General features: G+C 36.8%; 2 protein-coding genes and 1 pseudogene across 4 annotated transcripts in view; 1 reads left to right on the forward strand and 2 right to left on the reverse strand.

Annotated features, from left to right (window-relative positions):
* Nucleotides 1–24,673, reverse strand: SCRN3 (secernin 3). 3 transcript variants are annotated; one of them, XM_035007736.1, is made up of 8 exons: nt 24,614–24,673; nt 22,493–22,662; nt 20,481–20,662; nt 19,248–19,447; nt 16,109–16,171; nt 10,423–10,585; nt 9,260–9,440; nt 1–1,080 (listed from the first exon to the last, which is right to left on the reverse strand). In XM_035007736.1, the coding sequence occupies exons 2-8, from the start codon at nt 22,649–22,651 to the stop codon at nt 910–912; spliced, it is 1,119 nt and encodes a 372-aa protein (XP_034863627.1). In that variant the 5' UTR covers nt 22,652–22,662; nt 24,614–24,673; the 3' UTR covers nt 1–909. The 3 variants fall into 3 exon arrangements, with proteins under 3 accessions (XP_034863627.1, XP_034863625.1, XP_034863626.1); XM_035007734.1 differs by having other exon boundaries at nt 16,109–16,321; XM_035007735.1 differs by lacking the exon at nt 24,614–24,673 and adding an exon at nt 24,487–24,557 and having other exon boundaries at nt 16,109–16,321.
* Nucleotides 7,817–9,015, reverse strand: LOC118012317 (annotated as a pseudogene).
* The window catches only part of CIR1 (corepressor interacting with RBPJ, CIR1), a 38,399-nt gene continuing 37,359 nt past the window's right edge, over nt 24,669–25,708 (forward strand). The window contains exon 1 of the mRNA XM_035007733.1: nt 24,669–24,862. Within this exon, the coding sequence (XP_034863624.1) occupies nt 24,791–24,862 (72 nt within the window). The 5' untranslated portion in view covers nt 24,669–24,790. The remainder of the gene's footprint in view (nt 24,863–25,708) is intronic.

Raw genomic sequence — 25,708 nt, forward strand, 5'->3', positions numbered from 1 at the left:
TTTTGAGTTGGATTTTTCTTTTATTATTTGCAACTTTGAGTCTTGGTAATCTCTATGTAACTTTAACAAAGTTTTATAAACTTTGGGTAGATATTACTCATTTATAATGTTCATAATACATTAGACACTCTAATGTTCATAATACACTAGCAATCCTATTTCATTGCCACTATCTCACTCCTGTTACTATTTTTACTGAGTGAACAAAAATAAAATTTGAGAAAGATTCGAGACACAGAAACAGTATCTCCTAAGGTCTTAGTTCCCTTATCCCATTTCCTAATCCCCAGACAAGCTCTTCTAAAAATATTAAAAGCCTATAAAGGTGCATACCTGAAAAACTGCTTGATAATTAGAGCTAAAAGCTCACTGGTCAGCCAAGTCTTGACAAAAAAGCATGTCTGAATTTAATAAAAGTGTAATAAGATAATGTGTAAATCTAGAATATTTTGTTAGGGATGATTAACATGTACCTAATGAGAAAAAACTCATTAGTCGAAACAATATTTTCCATTACTAAAGAAAAATCTACTTTCTTGCTGTAAATGAGAAAATTATTTGAGGATAATACATAACTATAATAAACATAAATCCATGCATTATTTTAATATTTTATGCTTCATAAAGAATTGAATATTAAATTATTATAATTTTTAAAAAGGTATTATGGCTAAAAAAAAAAACAAAACACAAGTAAATACCTGAAATACCTCCTGGATATCCCCTGATATACGTGCCTAATTCCAATGTTATTTTCTTTCTCAATATTTCAGCAAGGCTATCTGTAGTTCTAATAGGCCATTAATGTAAATGCTATTAAAGAATAATCAGATCTGCTCAAATGAGGTTATATCATTTACCAAGATGATAGATTCTGACTTTGAAGATTGCTGACCATTTATATGACCACTAAGGACTAATGTTTGACTTATAAATTCTAATTTCATCTTTTGCACACTGAGGAAAGAGATTAACAACTTTATCCACATCAAGATGCTTGTTTTGAAGAATTGATTCCATCTCTTTGAACAGTTCTTTCTCCAGTTTCTTCATGTTGTCCAACAGGGTTTTGGCTTTTTCCTGAACAATTAAAAAATAAAAATAAATAAACACACAGACACACGTACACGTCTAACCAAATTCCAACTCACCTCAATGGACAAGATATATTCATTCCGGTTTCCACTTATAGTTTGGTTCCCTTCCTCTTATTCTTTAGATATAGAAGGAATGAAATTCTTCAGGAAAAATCATTGTTCTAGATTGAATTAATGATTAACCCCAATTTATTAGGTATTTTTAGTAGAAAAGATAAGAGTAACTGTGTAGGATTAGTCTATAAGCAAGAAACCTAAAAGACAAATAACAGAACCATTGAAATTATGATACTGTGTATGGGGAACGTTGCTGAAAATTGAGGCCAAGATATTTTTTTAATGAATCTTTATTTTGAAAGCTTTGTTATATAGCTACTACAAATAGTTGACTTAAACATCTTATTTTGATAGTATAGCTTTAAGCAGCATTTTTGTCATAAGTAATCAATTTTCATATCATCAATGTTCCTTATTCTTCGAGGCTAAGATATTTTTATGAAGTTGGATCTTCTATATTTAAAATCAGGATTATCAGATTCAACAAAGGAAAAAGAACAGCAGTATTCAAGGGAAAGAAACTAAAAGAAAAGACATTTTCTCGATGATTCCTCCCTATGATTTCTCTCTGTTTCAAGAAGGGGGCAAATGGTCATGACTTTTACAGAATGAAGCAATTTTTAAGTTATTGATGAATTACCATAACCAGTTACAGGGTAGGTACTGAGAGAAAAAGTATGTAAGAAGAAAGTCATTAGAAAATGAGCTTGGGGATGCCTGGGTGGCTCAGTCATTAAGCGTCTGCCTTCAGCTCAGGTCATGATCCCAGGGTCCTGGGATCGAGCCCCACATCAGGCTCCCTGCTCCACGGGAAGCCTGCATCTCCCTCTCCCACTTCCCCCTGCTTGTGTTCCCTCTCTTGCTGTGTCTCTCTCTGTCAAATAAATAAAATCATAAAAAAAAAAAAAAAAAGAAAGAAAGAAAGAAAATGAGCTTGGAAGTTTTCCTTCCATTTCTATTTTTTGGAACAATTTTAGAAGAATAGGTATTAATTCTTCTTTAAATGTTTGGTAGAATTCCCCTGGGAAGCCATCTGGCCCTGGGCTTTTGTTTGTTGGGAGATTTTTGATGACTGCTTCAATTTCCTTAGTGGTTATAGGTCTGTTCAGGTTTTCTACTTCTTCCTGGTTCAGTTTTGGCAGTTTATACATCTCTAGGAATGCATCCATTTCTTCCAGATTATCTAATTTGCTGACATATAGTTGCTCATAATATGTTCTTATAATTGTTTGTGTTTCTTTGGTGTTGGTTGTGATCTCTCCTCTTTCATTCATGATTTTATTTATTTGAGTCATTCTCTTTTCTTTTTGATAAGTCTGGCCAGGGTTTTATCAATCTTATTAATTCTTTCAAAGAACCAGCTCCTAGTTTCCTTGATCTGTTCTACTGTTCTTTTGGTTTCTATTTCATCGATTTCTGCTCTGATCTTTATTATTTCTCTTCTCCTGTCGGGTTTAGGCTTTATTTGCTGTTTTTCCTCCAGCTCCTTTAGGTGTAGGGTTAGGTTGTGTATTTGAGACCTTTCTTGTTTCTTTTTTTTTTTTTTTAAGATTTAATTTATTTATTTGAGAGAGAGAATGAGAGAGAAAGAGCACATGAGAGGGGGGAGGGTCAGAGGGAGAAGCAGACTCCCTGCCGAGCAGGGAGCCCAATGCGGGACTTGATCCCGGGACTCCAGGATCATGACCTGAGCCACCCAGGCGCCCCCTTTCTTGTTTCTTGAGAAAGGCTTGTATTGCTATATACTTTCCTCTTAGGACTGCCTTTGCTGCATCCCAAAGATTTTCAACAGTTGTGTTTTCATTTTCATTTGTTTCCATGAATTTTTTAAATTCTTCTTTAATTTCCTTGTTGACCCATTCATTCTTTAGAAGGATGCTCTTTAGCCTCCATGTATTTGAGTTCTTTCCGACCATCCTCTTGTAATTGAGTTCTAGTTTCAAAGCATTGTGGTCCGAAAATATGCAGGGAATGATCCCAATCTTTCAGTACCAGTTGAGACCTGATTTGTGACCTAGGATGTGATCTATTCTGGAGAATGTTCCATGGGCACTGGAGAAGAATGTGTATTCTGTTGCTTTGGGATGGAAAGTTCTGAACATATCTGTGAAGTCCATTTGGTCCAGTGTGTCATTTAAAGCCTTTATTTCCTTGTTGATCTTTTGCTTAGATGATCTGTCCATTTCAGTGAGGGGGGTGTTAAAAGTCCCCCACTATTATTGTATTGTTGTTGATGTGTTTCTTTGCTTTTGTTATTAATTGGCTTATATACTTGGCTGCTCCCATGTTAGGGGCATATATATTTACAATTGTTAGATCTTCTTGTTGGATAGACCCTTTAAGTATGATATAGTGTCCTTCCTCATCTCTTATTACAGTCTTTGGTTTAAAATCTTATTTGTCTGATATAAGGACTGCCACCCCACCTTTCTTTTGGTGTCCATTAGCATGGTAAATGGTTTTCCACCTCCTCACTTTCAATCTGGGGGTGTCTTTGGGTCTAAAATGAGTCTCTTGCAGACAGCATATCGATGGGTCTTGTTTTTTTATCCAATCTGATACCCTGTGTCTTTTGATTGTGGCATTTAGCCCATTTACATTCAGGGTAACTATTGAAAGATATGAATTTAGTGCCATTGTATTGCCTGTAAGGTTACTGTTACTGTATATTATCTGTGTTCCTTTCTGGTCTATGTTACTTTTAGGCTCTCTCTTTGCTTAGAGGACCCCTTCCAATATTTCATGTGGGGCTGGTTTCGTGTTTGCAAAGATACAAATGTAGGGATCCGAAGGAGTACGTGCACCCCGATGTTTATAGCAGCAATGTCCACAATAGCCAAACTGTGGAAAGAGCCAAGATGTCCATCGACAGATGAATGGATAAAGAAGATGTGGTATATATATATACAATGGAATATTATGCAGCCATCAAAAGGAATGAAATCTTGCCATTTGCAACGACGTGGATGGAACTGGAGGGTCTTATGCTGAGCGAAATAAGTCAATCAGAGAAAGACATGTATCATATGACCTCACTGATATGAGGAATTCTTAATTGCAGGAAATAAACAGAGTTGCTGGAGTGGGGGGTGGGGTGGGAGGGATGGGGTGGCTGGGTGATAGATATTGGGGAGGGTGTGTGCTATGGTGAGTGCTGTAAATTGTGCAAGACTGATGAATCACAGACCTGTACCTCTGAAACAAATAATACATTATATGTTAAAAAAAAAAAAGAAGAAGAAGAAGAAGAAGATAGCAGGAAGGAAAGAATGAAGGGGGGAAATTGGAGGGGGAGATGAACCATGAGAGACTATGGACTCTGAGAAACAAACTGAGGGTTCTAGAGGGGAAGGGGGTGGGGAGATGGGTTAGCCTGGTGATGGGTATTAAAGAGGGCACGTACTGAATGGGGCACTGGGTGTTATATGCAAACAATGAATCATGGAACACTACAGCAAAAACTAATGATGTAATGTATGGTGATTAACATAACATAATAAAATTTTTAAAAAAATAAAGAAAATGAGCATAATTTTAAAAATTTGAACCATTATGACACAGAACTCCAAAAAACAAAGATTCTTAACCTTAATGTGGACTTTAAAATCAAATTGTATCGACTTTTTCTGAAGAAATGCTACATTTCTCCATATCAGTGGGAAAAATGTATTTTGTCTGCAAATGGTATTGGAATAATTAGTCAGCTCTTGGAAAACAGAATCCCTACTTCCTAACATACACAAAAATAAATTTCAGACAAATTAAAGAACTAAATATTTTTTTCAAACACACATATACATACTGGAAAAAAAATACAGAAGTTATATTTATTTTGAGGTGAGGCTGGCCTTTTCAAGCATAAAATCAAGATGCCTTAAAGGGAAGGACTAACAAATGTAATTGACTAAACTTAAAACTTTTTTGTCAGACAAAAAAGTTAAACAATAAACTGATGAAAAATCTGCAATATAACAGACTCAAAACTCACATATTTTTGCCTCTTTGAGGCAAAAGACAAAAACAACCAAGAAACAATTTAACAATAGGCTAAGGAAAAGAAGAGGCAAGTCATTTAAGAGGAAATACTAATGGCCAATAAACATATGAGAAGATTTTTAACCTCATTAGTAATCAAGAAATGTAAAACAAGGGGCGCCTGGGTGGCTCAGCTGGTTAAGCAGTTAAACAGCTGCCTTCGGGGGCACCTGGGTGGCTCAGTTGTTAACCATCTGCCTTTGGCTCAGGTCATTATCCAGGGTCCTGGGATCAAGCCCCATATCGGGCTCTGGGCTCCGCAGGAAGCCTGCTTCTCCCTCTCCCACTCCCCCTTGCTTGTGTTCCCTCTCTCACTGTGTCTCTCTCTATCAAATAAATAAATAAAATCTTTAAAAAAAAAAAAAAGCGGCTGCCTTCGGCTCAAGTCATGATCTCAGGGTCCTGGGATGGAGCCTCCCATTGGGCTCCCTGCTCAGCGGGGAGCCTGCTTCTCCCTCTCCCTCTACCCCTCCCCACCGCTCATGCTTGTGTGTGTGCTCTCTCAAATAAATAAAATCTTTAAAAAAATGTAAATTAAAAGTAGCATTGACTCTCTCTAAGACATAAAAGTAGATTAGAACCAGAGAAAGACAAATACCATATGATTTCACTTGGATGTGGAATCTAAAAAACAAAACAAACAGCAAAAATAGACCCATAAATACATAGCAAACAGATTGATTGTTGCCAGAGGAGAGGGGCGTGAGGGGGTGAGCAAAATGGGTGAAGAGGAGAGGGGGATACAGATGTCCAGTTATGGAATGAATAAGTCACGGGGGATAAAAGGCACATAAGGAATATAGTTAATGGTATTGTAATAGCATATGGTGACAGATGGCAGCTACACTTGGGGTGTATATAATGTATAGAGTTGTCCAATCACTATATTGTACACCTGAAACTAATGTTAACATCGTGTGTCAACTATACTTAAATTAAAAAAAAAAGACTAGAACCCAGCTCTTTGACACTTCTTCCCTCAAATTCTATTGTCTTTCCACTACTTTCTGTCGTCAATCAACATTTAATGCCTATTAAGTAAAGCCTAAAACAGTAACAACAGCCTTTAAATTTTAATTTCAGTATTACTTAGAAAAATGTCAATCAGTAATTTAATTAAACAAATATTTAATAATTAGTCTACAAAACCAACCTTCCAGAAGCAGTATTGAGGGGAAAAGGAAGCTGACAACTCTTGAGAACTATAGTAAGCAATTAGTGCAGTGTGGAGGCTGCTCAGGGAGGAATGAGGGGAAATCCCCCCAGAGCAGACAGTCTTGAAACATATCACTGAGGAACTTGAGCATCAAGGCAAGAGGAACCAAAGGACTCATCACTCTTCACAGAGCTGTGCTGAGTCTGGAGGGTAAGCCAAGCTCATGCAGTGTATGACACCATGGCCAGTGGATTGGGCTTTCATCAGCACACTTAATGGACTCCTAGGACAAACTGCTTGCCTCTCACTCCATGCCACCAGGCTACAAAAAGTGTTTACACTCGAAGTTTGTTTTTTTTTCTTTTTTAAAGATTTATTTGAAGGAGGGGAGGGGCAGAGGGAGAGGAAGAGAGAATCTTAAGCAGACTCCTCGCTGAGCATGGGGCCCACACGTGACCGATGCTGGGCTTCATGTCAGGCTCAATCTCATGACCCTGAGATCACGACCTGAGTTGAAACCAAGAGTCAGACGCTGAACTGACTGTGCCACCCAGGTGCCCCTACACTCACAGTTTTAATAAAATAAAATAAATATAATATAAAAAAATAAAGCAAGAATAGTGTCAAGAATTCACAGCAAATAGCAGGTCTGGACAGAACTATCTGCTTTAAGCGTAAGCAAAGCAGGCAGGGGAATGGCAACCATGCAAACATACTACAGACAAAAGTCAATAAATAATTACCTAGAGGACAATTAATTTAATTCACTTTATGTAGAAAGTGAGATAGAAGGTCAGGCACTTTTCAGAGTATAGCTAATCTTTTTTCAATCTCTTGGATCTAGGCCCTCATGTCCTAACTGTTTTGGGTGTTCACCTATACCTTCAAACAGTTGTTTTTATTCCTCCAGCTTTTATAGTTATTCTGGGGGGGAGGTTAGTGTAATACTAGTTATGTAGAAAGAATGTAAATGTATATACCTTGATGAAGAAAAGGAATTATAGGCAATAAACAGGTGAGAGAAGGTATAAGATGGTATAAGCTATAAGGTATAAGATGGCACATCTTTTCCTTCATTGAAGGAAGTGAGTTGATGGTTCTGTAAAAAACCTCTAGGTAGCCCTTCCATTTCCTTCTAGTCTATTTTTTATCTCTGGGGCAGAGAGGGAAGAGGGCAAGAAAGCTGAAGAAGTATGGATATTATAAAATTGTCAATCTATGTGTGTATCTATCTGTGTCCCCCAAAATATATCTGCTTATTTCTAGAGATGAGATTTTGGATGATATGTTAATCTTCTCTAATGCTTACATTTAAAAATCACAAGGATTCATCATTTTTTTAAAACTCCAACTCATTATTATTATTTTAAGTCTAAGGGGTGTTAAGCACTTTCCATTAAAATTAATCTAAGGCTATATGATTCGGAACGTTATGTAAGAGACTATGTTAACTGCCCTCCAGTAGCTTTGTCATTTTTGGTGTGAGATATAAACGAAATAAGCTGCTTAAACTCCCTAAGTCTCAGATTCTTTATCAGTAAAATGAACATAATAATAGTAGCTACTCATAAAGAATGTGAAGATTAAATAAAATATTCTGTGTAATGGTACCATGATGCTGTTGGATAGTAAGTGCTCAGTACATGTTAGGTACTGTTATTACATTTAACATACTAAATTTCCCTAAAAGATTCACAATGCATTCTTTTTTTTTTTTAATTTTACAAACTGTTTATTTTCCATCAACCTTTCCCATTTCTATTTCCATTTTGTTTGCCTTTGTGGAAGAGCAGCTTAAGACCGCTCAGTGGTTGTTCCTACCCATTCAGTGGCCTGAGCAGTGGGAGCTGCAGACCAGTCTTCAGGGGCCGGCTGGGCGCTCCAGTCTTCAGTAGGGAACTGCTGAATAGGCACTGAGGGCCCCTGCACGCCTTCAGACCGGTCTGCGACTTCAGGCTGAGTAGCAGCGACCTCAGGAGCTGGAGCCGTCCACGCACCCTGAAAGTCCTCCTTGGTCACAGCCTTTTCAGCAGCGGCCTGCTCTTCCTTGTCGATCTCTTCAGGATCTCTGTAGAAGTAGAGATCAGGCACGACCTCCCACGGGTGCTCACGGGAAATGGTGCCACGGATGCGCAGAACTTCCCTGGCCAGCCGCCACCACATCAGACCCCCCGAGTGAGCTCCCTTGTTGTTGCAAGGGATGGCGATGTCCACATAGTGCGGAGGAGAGTCGGCCTTAGACAGGTTAACATAAGACGCCCCTGTAAGAGGCTGGTGGTCAGCCCTGGGCTCAGTAACCACCAGAAGTCTCGGCTCCCGGAAGGCTGCCTGGATCTGGTTAGTGAAGGTTCCAGGAGTGAAGTGGCCGGCAATGGCAGTGGCCCCAGCAGCGGCAGCAAACTTCAGTATTCCCAGACGATGTGACACTGACATCAGCTGGGTTTTCAACGGCAACGATGGCACCAGCTGCCAGCAGGAGCTTCTCCCAGGTTCTCTTCAGATTTGTGATGTGGATACCATCACTTTTCCTTTTGTAGATGTACTGTTCCATTTGAAAGTCAAGGTTGGCGCCACCTAACTGGGTTCCTGCTGCAAGGAATTTGAGGACATCCGCCTCCTTCATTTGCAGGACATCAAGGGCTCCGGACATTGTGAAAGTTTCCCTTTAAGTTACGATGGGAACGCAAAGCAATGCCATATGGACACTTCCCTGGGTAGCGCGGAAAGGCTCACAATGCATTCTTAATCATTATTTTTAACCTTCAATTACAGGTCTATAATCTAAACATCTAAACTATTTTTAAACCTATTTTGATGAAGGAAGGAAAGAAAGCTGAAATTCTAAAGTTCAAAATGTGGATTGAATCATACTTGAAACCATTCTTAATGATAAAACAATATAATTTAATCATACCTCCTTTTTATCTATTATTTCCAATGCCTGTTGATGTTTTTGGTAGAGTGGGTGTCTTCTGTCAGGCTTAAACTGAAAACGTGGCTTCTTTTTAACTGGATCTTCAAGTTCAAATGTTGGTGAACTGGTATCCAATAGTGGTGGAATATTTGGTACAAATATGAAAGGCTTAAAAATCGATCTAGAAGAAAAAGTCTTCATTAAATTGGCTTGTGGGGATATAAAAATATTCAGCATTATTCTAAATCTTTTAAGATTCCCTCTAGTCTCTATTAATTTGTTATATACTAGTTGTTCCTGTCATACTAGTTATACCCATGTCTGTCTTTCCTGGTACACTGGGCTCTCTCCTTTGGGGCTGGGGAGCACACTTTATTTAGTATTCCCATGAACCTAACAAAGGGGCTGGCACAGAAACAGTGCCAAGTGAAATTATAGTTCATCATTTTCTACTGCAAACTCCACAGTTGAAGGGTAAGAACAATCCTCAGTGTTATAGATTGAGGATTAGGATTTGGCATGAAAATCAGCAGCAGTATTAAGGTATTCATGAGTCTCATCCCATCTTCTTGAAAATATCTTTAATAACATGAAAGACCATAACACTAGGAGACAGTGACTATAAGATAACATACATGTACATGTACATAATACTATAATGTAATGTACATTAAGTTCTATGAGAGACACTAATGACTAAAGATAGTCTGTACAAATCCTACTTTAGATATAACTTCAACTACTGATAGCTTAAACTTTATATGCATGTATTTTCTAGATACGAGCAGATAAGTAACCATCTAAATCCAGCTCAACTATATCATTTAATCTTTTTACTGTTATTAATCATCTAATATTGTAATATTGAATCTACAAAAGAAAACCATCTACTTTTCTTTTCTTAACAATCTTAAATATATTTGGGGAAAGAGAGTAGGGATAACTGCATACAAGAATCTATTAACATATTCTCCTATAAAAATGAGAATAGTTACGGCAGTTATGTACATATGGAAATGGCAGACTACAACCTGAACAGAAAATGCATCCAAAAATTATTGTCATGTTTGTGTAAGAAAATTTAGCCTGGCAAAATCACCAACAGACTAATGACTACCCCACTCCTTGACCCCTTGCTGGTTTACAATATTCTATGACTTTACCTCTCAGGATCAGGAGTCCCAGTAAAGAAGTGAATGCAAGGAAGGCTGGAGTCTTGAGGTAAAATAGAAACCATGCTTGCAGTGGTCAGGAATTCTCCCTCCATATTAATGCCACTTGGTTTATCTCGGAGAATTTCCATCATTGTTTCAAAAGTTATATTTCCTAGGGAAATCATTTTAAAAATCATCAAATCCATATGAATTTGTAGATTGATATACTGTAAATATGAGCTGCTTTCTCTATATTGATAATATATAACATGAGATAATAGTCTAGGTATAAATTAGAGATTGACTCTAAACAAACCTTGTATCACAAATATTAGTTTCATTCCACTGTTGTAATGAAGATTTTTTTTAGAAAATATAAAATACAAAGTCTCAAAACCATTTATCAGGTAAAATCGTAACTTTTTTTTTTTAAAGATTTTATTTATTTATTTGAGAGAGAGAATGAGATAGAGAGAGCATGAGAGGGGGGAGGGTCAGAGGGAGAAGCAGACTCCCTGCTGAACAGGGAGCCCGACGCGGGACTCGATCCCGGGACTCCAGGATCATGACCTGAGCCAAAGGCAGTCGCTTAACCAACTGAGCCACCCAGGTGCCCAAAATCGTAACTTCTTAAGAAGGAATAAAAAATGCAAAATATGCTCAGTCTTGTTGCCCTTAACAAAAATTTTTCAGATGTATTTAGTTAGCAGTGAACTGACAATATCAGTAACTACTATCTGAGTCTATCCATTCTGGGAACAAAATATTAAGAGAATATTGTGCTTGGTTTCCAATATTATACAAGATGTTCTTTATAAAATAATATACTACTTTTCCTATAATAATTTCTGTACCTGACTTTAATACCCTTATCTGAAAGTGTGAATTGTAACCAGAGTGGGAATGAAGGAGACAAAACACATTATTGGTTAATAGAATTTTTTTTTTTAAGACTTTTATTTATTTGACAGAGAGACAACAAGCAGAGGGAGAGAGAGGGAGAAGCAGGCTCCCTGCTGAGCAAGGAGCCTGATGTGGGACTCGATCCCAGGACCCTGGGATCATGACCCGGGCCGAAGGCAGCCACTTAACCGACTGAGCCACCCAGGCGTCCCTGGTTAATAGAATTTTTATGAACATAATTCTGCTGGACTACTTAAAAAACTTAAATGTCCATTGTGTGTGATGAAAATAGATTGCATTATATTTTGTTTTCTGTTTTCGTATGTGAAGTTTGATATTTTAAGTTCTTTTAGAAAAATAGAAAAAAATCTATTTTCTCTTTAGCAAACACAACATGACCATTGTTACAGAGACCCTCAGAATTCCGTATTTGCAAGGTATTTCCACCAAAAAATTTAAAAAGCCAATCATGCCTTCAGACAGCTCTGCTCCTTGCTATACATTTCCATAGTCAAAGATGTGGTTCCAGATCTAACTCCTAATAACAAGATGAATAATCTTATCCCTACACAATGCAGTCCTCCAAAAGTAGCCCAAATACCTTCTTCTAACATGTCATAATTCTCTTCCCAAAAATTTGACTCTCAATTCCCCTGAATCAAATTAAAACTCCTTCAAATTAAAACTTACCATTAAGCTTAATTGGAATAAGGTTCTCCTTTCCTATAAGCATTCCTGATCTTTTGTATATATTGGTCCTATCTCTGCCATTAGATTATAAATTCTCTAAAGACAAGAATGGGATTTTTCTCTGTTTAGTTCTCATTTATTCAGTACATACTTATTGAGCATCTACTAAATGCCACGCACTGTCCTAGGAAATGGAGAAACAGAGAGATAGATATTGATGCACTTTGACATAGATATGTAGCTCTGTGAATGTAAAGAAGTGAAAGTCCCCTAGTCCAATTTCAGTTGGGGTGACCACAGTTAACAATTCAAAAACGGATCTTTCCTGAAGAGTTTCAGAATAGGTTTAAAAGCCTTCCCCTGAATAAATACAAGAAATTCTCATTATCAAAAGAAAATGGTACTAGAAAATAGCCATTTAAAGCACCACATTTAAAATAAGAATCAAAATTTCATGGTAAATAGTGGAGGAAAAGGACTGATTAGGTCTTTAAAATGAAATAATAATATTACAAAAATAAATTTGTATAAGCTTATAGTCAACAAAATTTAGGTTAGAATTTTAATATGCTAATTCTTAGAACAATGACTAAATCCAGTGTAATTTTTCCAAAAGTGGCAAGAATGTAACTTTAACTACTGCAACATGATCATAAAGATAATTTTTAAAAATTATTTATTTGAGAAAGTGAGAGCATGAGTGGAGGGGCAGAGGGAGAAGCAGACTCCCCGCCAAGCAGGAAGCCTGACTCAGGACTTGATCCCAGGACCCTGAGATCATGACCTGAGCCAAAGGCAGACGGTTAACCGACTGAGCCACCCACCCACCCAAAACATACTAATTTAAGTCTGTGTCTGATGAAGCTAGTTTATGGATACCAGTGGGTCACTTTCTACTGTCTGCTTTCTCTTGGTTTTCAGTCACTTAGTCTTATTCCTTGGCATGTCTGATAATTTTTTATTGAATGTTGGGCACTATGGATGAAAGTTTATAGAAGTTCTTCATGATGTTTTCCTCAACAGAGGATTTAATTTTCTTCTGGAAAACAGACAGAATATAAGTAGATTACCTATTGATCCAGTTGAGACTGGTCTATTCCCTATTGTAGCTTTTCTGGGGTCTCAGCTGAAAGCCTGGGATATTTCCCAGGCCTCTTCCTGGTTGGCTATTAGATCTAAGTGTGTCCCTAAGGCCTTGTGAGATTCCCAAATCTCTACTTAGCTTTTTAGGCTCTTAGCAACTACTTTTGTCTTGATTTCTCAGTATCTCATCCTACATTTGTGCTGCTTAGAAGTCAAAAATTGCTTTAAGGAGAAATTGTGACATAGAAGGTCAGGCACTTTTCAGAGTATAGCTAATCTTTCCTCAATCTCTTGGATCTAGGCCCTCATGTCCATGTTGGGTGTTCACCTATACCTTCAAACAGTTGTTTTTATTCCTCCAGCTTTTATAGTTATTCTGGGGGGGAGGTTAGTGTAATACTAGTTATTCCTTGATAACCAGAAGCAGAAGTCCAGCTCAGTGCTTTTAACCACTCCAGTATTGAGCCTCCCATCAATCCCTTTTTACCCTCAAGTAGTATCAATTTTTCAATAATAGTAACGAACATGATAGACCTATATTATAAAAAGTACAGTTAAAAAAAAAAAACCCATAAAACATATAGTTCCTGCCATCAGATATTTTCACATACTTTATATTGGAAATGTTTAACTATTGCATTAAAATTCATTCTATAGAAACAAATAACTTTCATTTAACACAGTTGGTTGACCACAGGTATTTGTCTCCTCTCTCCTAATACCCTACTATAATAACAGTACAGGAATAAAAAATGAAATAACTCACAAAGACAAAGAGAGCATGAAAAGCAAGAATTTCCTCCCTCCATTCCCATGATATAAGGGAATAATTAAAAGAAAAAAGCTTACAGCAAGCCTGTACTAAAAATGTGATTCTGTGACATTTAAAATTAAAATAAAATTGACTTCCATATAAAATAATCTAATATTATACCCTCAGTCAATCATATACATTACTATTTCATGTTAATAGCAAATTTTCCATTTCTCCTTAGGATAGCTATGACTTCAAATTCAAGAAAAATAATTTATAGATAACTTGTTATAAGAACAAATCTTTTATTAATTTTGAGAAAATGCAGGAAGAAAAAAAGAGGGTGTATCTGAAAACAGCCCTTAACATTAAAACTAAACAATAAAGCAAAAGCCTACCATCCACACCTATCTATCAGACACATAGTTTCTGCACCTAGTGAGATTTTAAAATGATTCAAATCTAAATTCCTATAAATGGCAAGTTTTAATGAAAACAGTGTCAGAACCATAACGCTGCGATAATACAGGTATTATGAAAATGTTTTCTGTATTCAAAACCTACAATTCTCAAAATAAAGGGAGGATTTACATGATCACTTGAGTAGGATAGCTATAAGTAATCCACTAGCAAGCATTGAATAAGTACTGAGACTGCAGTAGCAGGGTTCAGTAAAATGAATGCAAAACACAGGGTGCAATTTCACTGCAATTTAAACTAGTTATTTAAAATACATGAGTGAATATAGATACAATTTGGATATACATGCAGCACAGTTAATAGCTATCAGGTAGCTGGAAAGAAGAAGGGTAGGCTCTTCCACCTAGAAAAATCATAGGAAAAATTAACTATAATGTACTACCAGACAATTTTCTATGAAAGTATTGGAAAGACATTTATTCTTTTGGCAAGCACAGAAAGCTGGATGAACTGTACGTTATTCTTGGGGAGAAAAAGAAGTTTCAGGTCAGATGCAACTCTTGCTATAATCATGCATTCATTTTAAATCTATATATAATCCAGCTATTTTGTACTTAAAAATAACAGAATTAATTACTATGATGCAGTAGCTAATTAATTTATAATTACCTCTATTTTTTTCTTTATTTTGTCCAATAACCCAGTTAAACCCTAGGATCCTTGACATTTTCCTCTCTACCTTAATTATGTGTTGTTCTTCTTCATTTTTTTAGGAATACTTCCTAAATTATGTCCTGAACCTCTAAGTTATTGCCAGAAAAAAGTACACAACAGTGATCTTTGTTAAATTATCTGTAAGTTACAATTTAATTTAATTCAACTAACAATCCTTTGTTAACTTAATAAAAAAAACGTATTAAACACATACAACATACTAGTGCAAGACACTGAACTAGGTGCTGAGAGAAATATAAGCTCAAATAAGAGAGTCCATTTTTTTCAGTTTCATAGAGGAGATAAATGAAGAGCAAACTTTCCTCATTTGTGAAATGAAGATAATACCTACTTCACATAGTTCCTTAGAGAAGATAATGCAATCACTTAGCACAGTGTCCAGCCCGATAGCTTTTAACAAATGGGAATAGGTACTGCTGCAACTGCTACTTAGTCTCTACTTTTACAGTAATAGTAAATCTAAAATTCCTTAGAATAACACATTTTAGCATTTCCGACATACCCATCTACATGAAAAAAAAGTCTAAATAACCTATTTATAAAATGACTAACATTAAGAAACCTTATTAAAAAAAACCTTTCACATGAGGAGCACCTGGGTGGCTCAGTTGTTAAGGTCTGCCTTCGGCTTGGGTCATGATCCCAGGGTCCTGGGATCGAGCCCCGCATCGGGCTCCCTGCTCGCCAGGAGGCCTGCTTCTCCCTCTCCCTCTCCCCCTGCTTGTGTTCCCTCTCTCACTCTCTCTCTCTCTCTGTCAAAAAATAAAATCTTTATTTTTTTTTTAAGATTTTATTTATCTGACAGAGACAGACACAGCGAGAGAAAAATGATCCCAATTTTGTTTAAGAATATTAGTAAAAACTGAAAAAAGGGGTCAGAGGATTGTGAATCTAAACCTGTCATTCAAAAAGAATTATTATCCTCTCAGAATTATACAGCACTTCACTCATCTCAAGAAAAAAAGCTTGTATTAGTTTACAAAATTTCAGTTTAATAAAACTGTATCTTTACTAAGAATAATTCCTTCAAAACCAGATTTTATCATACCCACATTATACACAGGCAAAATATAGTTTTTCATTCTGATATTATTTCAGTGATAAAATTACCTTTGTGTTTATTCAGAAGCTTGTAGCCTTCACAGTATCTGCCTGGTGAAATCATCATCTTGGCTGTGTCAAGATAAGAGTATGTTGCAGCAAAATCAAACTCCTTTTTACCATCCCACCAACCTTTCTGCTTAGCATAGTTTCTCATGTCTAGATGTTCCCGATCAATCTTGATTGTTATAGAAAGCTGATTAGAAATATTACGAACTCCCTCTATTTTCAAAGAAGAAGAGGGGAAGGGAAAAGAAAAATCACATTTAACATGTTATATTTATCTGTACATTATGATTCTTAATCACTATTTAAAATGCGAATATAGACTTCTAAATTTTGTACCATGTGTATCTCATCTATTACATACTCAAAAAGATAAATAGGGGTGCTTGGGTGACTTGGTCCAGTAAGTGTCTGACTTTTGATTTCAACTCAGGTCATGATCTCGGGATCATGAGACAGACCTGCATCGGGCTTTGCGCTGGGTGTGGAACCTGCTTAAGATTCTCTCCCTCCCTCTCCCTCTGTCCCTTCTACCCCCCTCTGCTCTGCTTGCGCTCTTTCTCTCTCCCTCTCTCTCCCTGCCCCCAAAAAGATAAATGAATTACTTTTTTTTAATTAAACTTTTTATTTTGAGATAATTGTAGATTCACATGCAGTTGTAAGAAGTAATACAGAGATCCTGTGTACCCGTTACACAGTGTCCCCCAATGGTAACATCTTGTATAATAGCCCAGCTAAACTATTGGTATTGACACAGTCAAGATCTAGAATATTTCCATCTCCATAAAGATCACTCATGTTGCCCTCCTATGGGCACACCCACTTATCTACCCCCACTAAACCCTCATTAACCCCAGGGAACCACTAGTCTGTTATCCATTTCTATTACTGTCATTTCAAGAATATTATACACATGAAATCATATAGCATATAACCTTTTTTTTCTTTTCTCACTTGACAGCATTCTCTAAAGATTCATCCAGGTTATTACATATATCAATAGTTCCTTCCTTTTTATTGCTGAGTATTATTTCATGGTATATACCAGTTTGTTTAACCATTCACAAGTTAAAGGACATCTGGGTTGTTTCTAGTGTTTGGCTATCATGGAGAAAGCTGCTATAAATATTTGTGTACAGGTTCTTGTGTGAATGTAAGTTTCTGGGATAAATGCACAAGATTGCAATTGCTGGGTAGTATGGTAGTTGTGTATTTAGTTTTTTTAAAAAACTGCCAAACTGTTTTCCAGAGTAGCTACACATTCTTACCAGCAATGATTAAGTGGTCCATTCTCCACCATCTCACCAGTGTTTAGTAGTGTCATTTAAAAATTTTTAACTCTTCTGATATAAGTAGAGAGATACCTCATTGTGGCTTTAGTTTGCATTTCCCTAATAGCTAATGATATTGAACATTTCATGTGCTTTTTTGACATCTGTATATCCCTTTAGGTGAAATATATCTTCCTGTCTTTTGCCCATTTTTCTGGTTGGATTGTCTTTTTACTGTTGAGTTTTGAGATTTATTTATTTGACAGAGAGAGAGGGAACACAAGCAGGGGGAGCGCCAGAGGGAGAAGCAGGCTTCCCGCTGAGCAGAGAGCCTGAAGTGGGGCTCTATCCCAGAAACCTGGGATCATGACCTAAGCCGAAGGCAGACGCTTAATGACTGAGCCACCCAGGCACCCCAATAAATAAAATCTTAAAAAAAAAAAAAGATTTGATAAAATTAAAAAAAAAGATTTGATAAAATTAAAAAAAAAGAGTAACAGTCTGCTAAGTAGAAATTAATTAAATTACTCTAACAAAGTCATACTTGGGATATTCTCACTACAAAAACTAGAATAACATCATGATAGAATCAGACAGGGAAGAGGAGTTTTCCATCTAATAATTCACTAAAATTTAATTATGTAGTTCTTGGGCTCCTTTAGTAATAGGAAGAGAAACCAGTTGGAAAAGTTAATCTACAACTGGATAATTACACTCAATGCAGGCATTCATTTTGAATGGCTAGGTAGGGCTATCTTTCTCAACAGAATACATTTATTCATTTCTCTCTTGCATTTAGCACACTTAATAAAATAAAGAGTGCTAGTGGTACAATCAGGCCAATTATAAAATAAGAAAATAGTCTAAATTCAATTTTATATATTATGCAAAATAAAAACAGGTAAAATATAAAATAAAATGTCATCAAAACAACTGGCAATGACTTATTTTGAAAAAATAACATCCAAATCCTCCAAAGCTCAAGGCTACCTTCATGAAGACTTTCTGAATTTCTCTAGCCCACAATGACTTTTCCTTTCTCTAAATGTTCACATCATCTATGTGCCTGAATCATTCAGGCACCATTTAATATTTTACATGTGCAAATTATCTCTCCTGTAAAACTAGGAGATCCAGGAAGTAAGTACATAAAAAGTACATGATCATGCTTGAGTATAATGAAATTATACTTTCATTATTCTAATGAAAGAATATTGAACTGAGAGTCAGGATGGAAAGATTTAAATTCTAAGTCTTTCAATCGCTGCCTCAACTAAAGCACTTCACATTTCCAGATTTCATCACTTGAAAAATGAAAGGAATATATGGTCACAAAGAAACCATGAAAAAAATGCATGCAAAGCATCCTAAAACAATCAAATTGTTATTTTACTCAATGTTTACTCTTTACTATTGTATCAACATATTCTTTCCAGCCACTAACTGACAGACACCAATCCCCAGAAGCACTCCCCCTTCCTCACCTCCATATCCACACACAATAAAATGTTTAAGTTCAGCCCAAAGTTAAAAGAGGAAGAAATGGCAAGGGGTTATTAAGAAGTAGAAAAGTACTAAAACAACCAAGAGATGCAGCACAGAAAATATATACAGGTTATATAAAATTAGTATCATAATATGGAAAAGAGAGAACACTACCTTTTTCTCTTTTTCAGAAAAGCCCTTTGTAGTGCTCTTTCACTATTAACATTCTTTCAAATTTTTTCATTTCCCTTGAAGTTCAACCCTTCATTGCACTGGATTATAAATCTTGAGAAACAATTAAATGCAATGTCTGCAGTTAAAGGGGTTATTTTATTCATTATAAGACAAATTTAAAAAAAAAACAAATCATGAAAAGTTGTCCATACCTCGTACTTTTTCTGCAGCCCAGTACTTCCCTGCAGTCTCCAGAATCCAGGCTTCATTCCTATCAGCTATCAGGAAACTATTGTGATAGCTAAATACCATCCTACTCTCTGAACAATTTCCACCCTGGCCATATTTTTCTAATAGATCAACAATGACATTGAGGGCTTTTTCAGCTGTATCAGCTCTTTCAAGGCCAAGTCTAAAATAAAAATATAAAAGTTCTCAGATTAAATTTCCATCATTTCTCTTAAACAATTTCATGCACATGAGATTTTTTGTTTATATTCAAAGCAAAAGTTCTTTCAAGTTAATGGATAAACTGAAATCCAACTTCTAAGCCATTCCTTCTGAAGTCAGTTTGGAATCATAAAAACAAAGTCTTTGGAATCATAGATCAATGTTCAAATTCCAACTTGGTAATTTATTGGCAAGTTGCTTTATCTCAGTATCTCATCTATAAAATGAGGATAATAATATATAGCCCATGAGGCTACTGTGAGAATTAATTAAGGTCTGATAAAGTATGTTAGGTACTTAACATAATTCACATAAACGAATCATAATTTTCAACTCCTTCCCTTCTCCCAATTAATGATCTTTGAGTCTGCAAATTACATGCATATATAAGCATACTTTAGAAATACTGCAGGTTCAGTTCCAGATCACTGAAATAAAATGAATATCGCAAAAAGTGAGTCAAGTGAATTTTTTGGTTCCCCAGTGTATATAAAAGTTATGTTCACACTATACTATAGTTTATTATGTGTGCCACAGCATTATGTCTAAAAAAACAATTACATACTTTAATTTAAAAATTGATTTAAAAAGACTTCCTTGCTAAAAAAAATGCTAACCATTATCCGAGCTTTCACCAAGTTATAATCACTAATTACAGATCACCATAACAAATATAATAATAATAAAAAGTTTGAAATATTGTGAGAATTACCAAAATGTGACACAGAGACACGAAGTAAGCAAATGCTGTTGGAAAAATGGTGCTGATACACTTGCCGGGCATAACATTGCCACACCCCTTCAATTTGTAAAAACTGCAATATCTGTGAAGTGCAATAAGGCAAAGCATAATAAGATGAGGTATGTCTGTACTCTGAAGCATTTTAACAGAAACTATAAAGTATCAATGTCCAAAATATGGGAAAAATAGGAAAATAAAACTTGTAAGAGTGTTAGACAAGTTCTATACTGAAAAAATATAATTAAAAAATAACCTGACAAGGTCCATGCCCAGTAGTGCCTCTTCATCACAAACTTCTTCTCTTCCCCATACAGCTTCATTCCCAATGCAAACTCCATGCTCATTGGCTCCCATTTCTGCCCCCCATAACCAAGCTGGGCGACTAAGAACAACAGCATATGTTTCAGGAACTTGATCAATTTCTATGTAAGTACACTGTAAAGAAAGTCATAGCAACAACCATAAAACCAAAAAAGAAAAAGTTATCAAGTTTCAGAATCTTACAAATCAAGCAGAAGATATGCCCACTATGAAATAAAGTATAACTAACTTAAAATTTTCTATAATAAAGTTATTACCCTTAAAACTTATTCAGAATTGACCCTAAAGCTTTTATTCATTCAAATATTTATTAAGCATCTCTTACTACAAAGCACTCTAAGAGATATATTAGTTATAAAGATGAATCAGATACAAATCTTGCTTTCAAGAAACTAAGACCTTCACACTAACTAAAATACAACAAAATGTAAAGTATAAGGGCCATTAAGAAAAGTAAAAGTGAGGTGCTAACGTAAGCTCAGGAGAGAGAGTTTCTAGTTGTGAAATCTCGAAACATTTTGTAGAGGAAGATGTATTCAGTCGAAGTTTAAAGGGAATGGATCTCAATCTCAATGTCCAGTATTTCTTAATTAGTGACATAAGTCCCATTTGGTAGCCCTTATATACAAGAGAATTGCTATAGAAGCCTACATAACCTGTGGAAGTCACCCATCTGGTGTGATGGGTGTGTGTGTGTGTATGTGTGTGTGTGTGTGTGTGTATATAGTATACTACTATATATATAGTATACTATATATAAACTATACTATAAAGTAGTATAGTGGTAGTATAAAGAATAAGAACCACTGGTTTACAGAATAGGAGAAATTTAAACATAAAGAGAGAAAGTGGAAATGGATCTAAGATGAATAAATAGTCTCGCAAAAGAAAAAAAAGGCCTGTATACAGAAAACATCTAATATTTAATATATTTTAGTATTAGAATAGCAATAAAATGAAATCTGAAAAATACATAACTTAGCAATAAAAGCATAATGTGAAACATTTTAAGTTCCATGTTGAATGGATTTTTTTTTTTTTTAAAGATTTTATTTATTTGAGAGAGAGAGAAGAGACAGAGAGCATGAGACGGAGGAGGGTCAGAGGGAGAAGCAGACTCCCTGCCGAGCAGGGAGCCCGATGCGGGACTCGATCCTGGGACTCCAGGATCATGACCTGAGCCGAAGGCAGTCGCTTAATCAACTGAGCCACCCAGGCGCCCTTGTTGAATGGATTTTTAATAATTTTTAAAGGATCCTTTAATTAATGTGTATACTACCAAATGGACTGCATAAAATGCATGTTAATAGTAATATCACAGGGCCCCATAAGCCTTTTTTTGATGATAAAACTGTTATTTCCAGAGACTGGAATGACTTTCTCTGTTCTATACCAATCAGAATACTTTGTCCATCCAACTCCAGCTGAAACCCCAGCTCCTGGTGAAGACTTCCTTGATCTCTAGTCTGAATTAACTGCTCCTTCTCCACTGTTGTCACAACTGTTGCTCTTACTTAAATTGAGCATTTAAACCACCCTATTTTATAATAGGGTTAGTTACATACACATCCTATTCCTCTACTAGACCCTAAGTTCCTGGAAGACAGAACTGGTCTTGACAGCAGACTTTAAATCTTTGCCCTATTTGACATGCTTGCGTATGATAAACATTCAAATATTTGATCAAAGAATTAACAATTATTTTTATTGTTATTTCAGCTTCCTCCAAATCATTGAAATATAAGACCAGAAATCTAGTTCTGACTCAAATTATTTTTCAAATTTAAATCCTTGAATTTTTAACTTCTATAGTTCCTGCCAAATAGCTAGGTATTTTTTTTAAAAAAAAAAAGCTGTTTATGACATTTTTTAAAGAAAACTATTGCTAACAAAACATGTACTTCAAAAAAAAAAAATGAAAAACAAAACATGTACTTCACCCACCTGAAGATGTTCTCTCGGGTTATCATGAACTGCAGCAGGAAAATAAACTACCTCTTGTACTTCATCGCACAATCTATCTGAATTTTTTCCAAAAATAATCCTGTTACCAACAGTTGCTGGAGGTAATGCCACAAAAGTATCACAGGAATAAGGCTCCATTTTTTAAAAAACTAAAAAACATATAGAAGATTCAAAATAAAAGGAGAAAAACATTTTTAGTATATACAAAACAAAGAATTTTACTTGATAACCAATAGATGTTATTGCCATACCTAATAAAGGGTGTTCGTTAAAGTTTAAACTTTACACTGTACTACAAAAATCAGTAAGAAAACGACTTGGGAATGAATCTTGTACTACAAGAATCAGTAAGAACATAGCAATGACCAGTATCTTCTTCTAGTCTATAGGTCAAATTTATCCTCTAAGATCTTTCTCTCCTGAAGTCTTCCCTGAATCTCCTTTCACTATTTCCATATTTGGGAAGCCTGCATTTTACTGCTATGAAGACCATATCTGTGTACACATATGAGTTTCCATATTTGTGCACATATAGGAGTCTCTTCCTGGATAGTAAGATCATTGAGGGCTGGGAGTACACTTTATTAATCTTTGTATTCTCATCACCTGAACTTATGAAAAGTCCCAATATTTCCTCAAACAAGAAGAATACACTCAGAACATAATGCTGAGCTGGAGAAGAATACACAGATTATAATACTGAGACGACTAAAATTTTTAAAAACTCACTGAATCAGACAAATACAAAAATATTGTTTTTGTTGATATTTCCAGGAAGAAGTTCACATACATAACTTGTAAATCCTGATTGTAGAATTTAGTATCAAGATTGTGTCTTCATTTGTGATTTGGAAAATCTTAAATCCTCAATTTTGGTAGAATATATTCGCTTCCAGAATGGACATAATTTTTTTAGAGTTTCCTGCTTTCCTTTACGATGCCCAAACTTTAGAATGGCTTCATACAAATAGAGGCTAGCAATTTAAAAACAACATAAATCTAATAAATGTTTCATTAAAAAATCAAAATGACTCAAGTAAGAAAGAAACACCTTTAGCCTGAATTAAGACTTGTCTCTTTTCCTCAGCTATGGATAGTTCCTCAGTTATACGATAGCTGCTATTCTTTTCTGTGTGAATCTCAAACTTTATGTCCTGGATCGCCTTTTCTTTGTGTTCCAAAGTTATTTCTACCACTGCATATCCTTGGCAGGCTATTTAATCTCTATCTAAGCCTTCTGTCTCGTCGGTAAATATCTCAGGAGGCTGTTATTAGAATTTAATAAGACAATGTGTAAAGCTTTTTTGCATAGTGCATGAAACATACCAGACACGCAAAAGAAAGCTGTTATAGTTATTACTGGACAGAAGAGTAAATTTCTCACGAAAGGTTTATTCTTGCTATCACACCCACTGCCTCCCTGGGAGAGGACTGGGTTGGTGGATCCCCTAGCGGTAGTAGCCACGTCCAATGAAAACCCTGGAGTCTCAAGGGCCGTCAAGCGGCACGAGATGATCAGTGCCGGCTTAACAGGCGTCCTACGAGATGCCAAGGAAACATGCCACCTAGTTAGGAAAACACCCAGCCCACTTAGAAAGGGAAGGTTTGAGAGCCTTTACGAACTCCTAGTACGCATTCATCATTCAACAAATGTTTATGAACATCTTTCTGAGCCAGACACCGTACAGCTGGTAACAAAATATAATCCTCGCTCTTGTGGAGTTGGCATTCTATTTTATATGCTTTAGTTCACCAAGAGCTTTCAGAAACATCACATCGTTTGATCCATACGAACGTACTACAGTTTGGGCGAGAATTACTGTTTTCACAACGCAGACGAGAAAATCGGTGCGGAAAACTTCATGGAACCCGAGTCAGAGTCCAGACTAAAGGGTTCAAACTTCAAACACCCCTCCCCACCCAGCACACACTCCACACCCCAGCTGGCGGCGCTCAGCCCACAACCCGCTCACCTCAGACCCGTGGCACCTCCCGCAGCCCCTCGGTCCCGCCCGCACGGCCCCTCGCGGCTACCCACTTCGCCCCTCCGCTACGCACGCCCCGCCCCCGTTTACGCCCCTCCCCCGGCCTAGGACCTACCCTCAACGAAACGGGGAAGGGCGTGCTGGGGGCGGCGGAGGCGCTAGTCGCCGGAAGCTGTCACCTTTGACCGCGGAAGTTCCCGCTCGCCCTGGCGGCGCAGTTCCGGTTAGGCGGCAGTGTTTGTTTACGTTGTTCACAGGTCCCGCGGCTACCTTCCCCAGCTTAGGCTTTAGGATGGGGAAGTCTTTCGCCAATTTCATGTGCAAGAAGGACTTTCATCCCGCCTCCAAGTCCAATATCAAAAAAGTAAGTAAGGGGAGCAGGGGAGGGTTCTGGCCTTCGGCGTCTGGGTTCCCAGGGGCTGCTGGAGGTGAAAGTGGTGGTGTCTCTGGGATTCCTGGGACAGTCACCTCTTCCCCAGGCCTAAAGCCCTGGTCTTCTCGCCCCTTCTTCTCCGCTGAGAAACTCGCTGACAAAGCTGGCCCTCGACGCCTATTCTACATCAGCCAGAAGACGGGCAGCCTTCGTCTGCTCGGTCGGTTTGTCAGCTAGAATGTAAATCTTTTAAGATATGAAGAAGTCTGATCATAGGGTTACTCATTACTTCCTCAGCTGATTCTGGTTCCCAGAGATCGTGGCTTCTGAGCTCTGCCATCCTGTCCAAAAGTGATTACCTGTTTATTTAAGATAACTCTTAAAAGGGAAATAAAGTCACCTCTTGTTCCTCTTTTTATCCCACCCGGTAATGTAGCGTCTGATGACCTCTTTGAAGTTTGGCTATTTATTTTACTTACTATTTTTTAATTGAAGTATACACAGTGTTACATTAGGCTCAGATACACGACGACGTTTGGCTTTATTTTTGTATTTGCTTATATTTTTTAAAGTAATCTCTACAACCAACGTGGGGCTCGAACTCACGACCCCCGAGATCAGGAGTTACACGCTCTGCGACTGAGCCAGCCAGGCGCCCCCGTTTTGGCTTTTTAAATAATCGGTTACAGGCCTACTCGGTTCAGTACAGAAAAACCATGCTGAATAGTATGACAGTGGAAAGCAAGAGTGGTGAAGTAGGAAAAGTCTGACCTTGGAATCAGACCTGGATTTTAGTTATTTCAGCACAGTCACTTTTAGCCCTGAGACCTTTCACAA

This window comes from Mirounga leonina, unplaced genomic scaffold (genome assembly GCF_011800145.1).
Source record: "Mirounga leonina isolate KUSES-001 unplaced genomic scaffold, KU_Mleo_1.0 Mir_151, whole genome shotgun sequence".
In the NCBI taxonomy this organism is placed as follows: Eukaryota; Metazoa; Chordata; class Mammalia; order Carnivora; family Phocidae; genus Mirounga; species Mirounga leonina.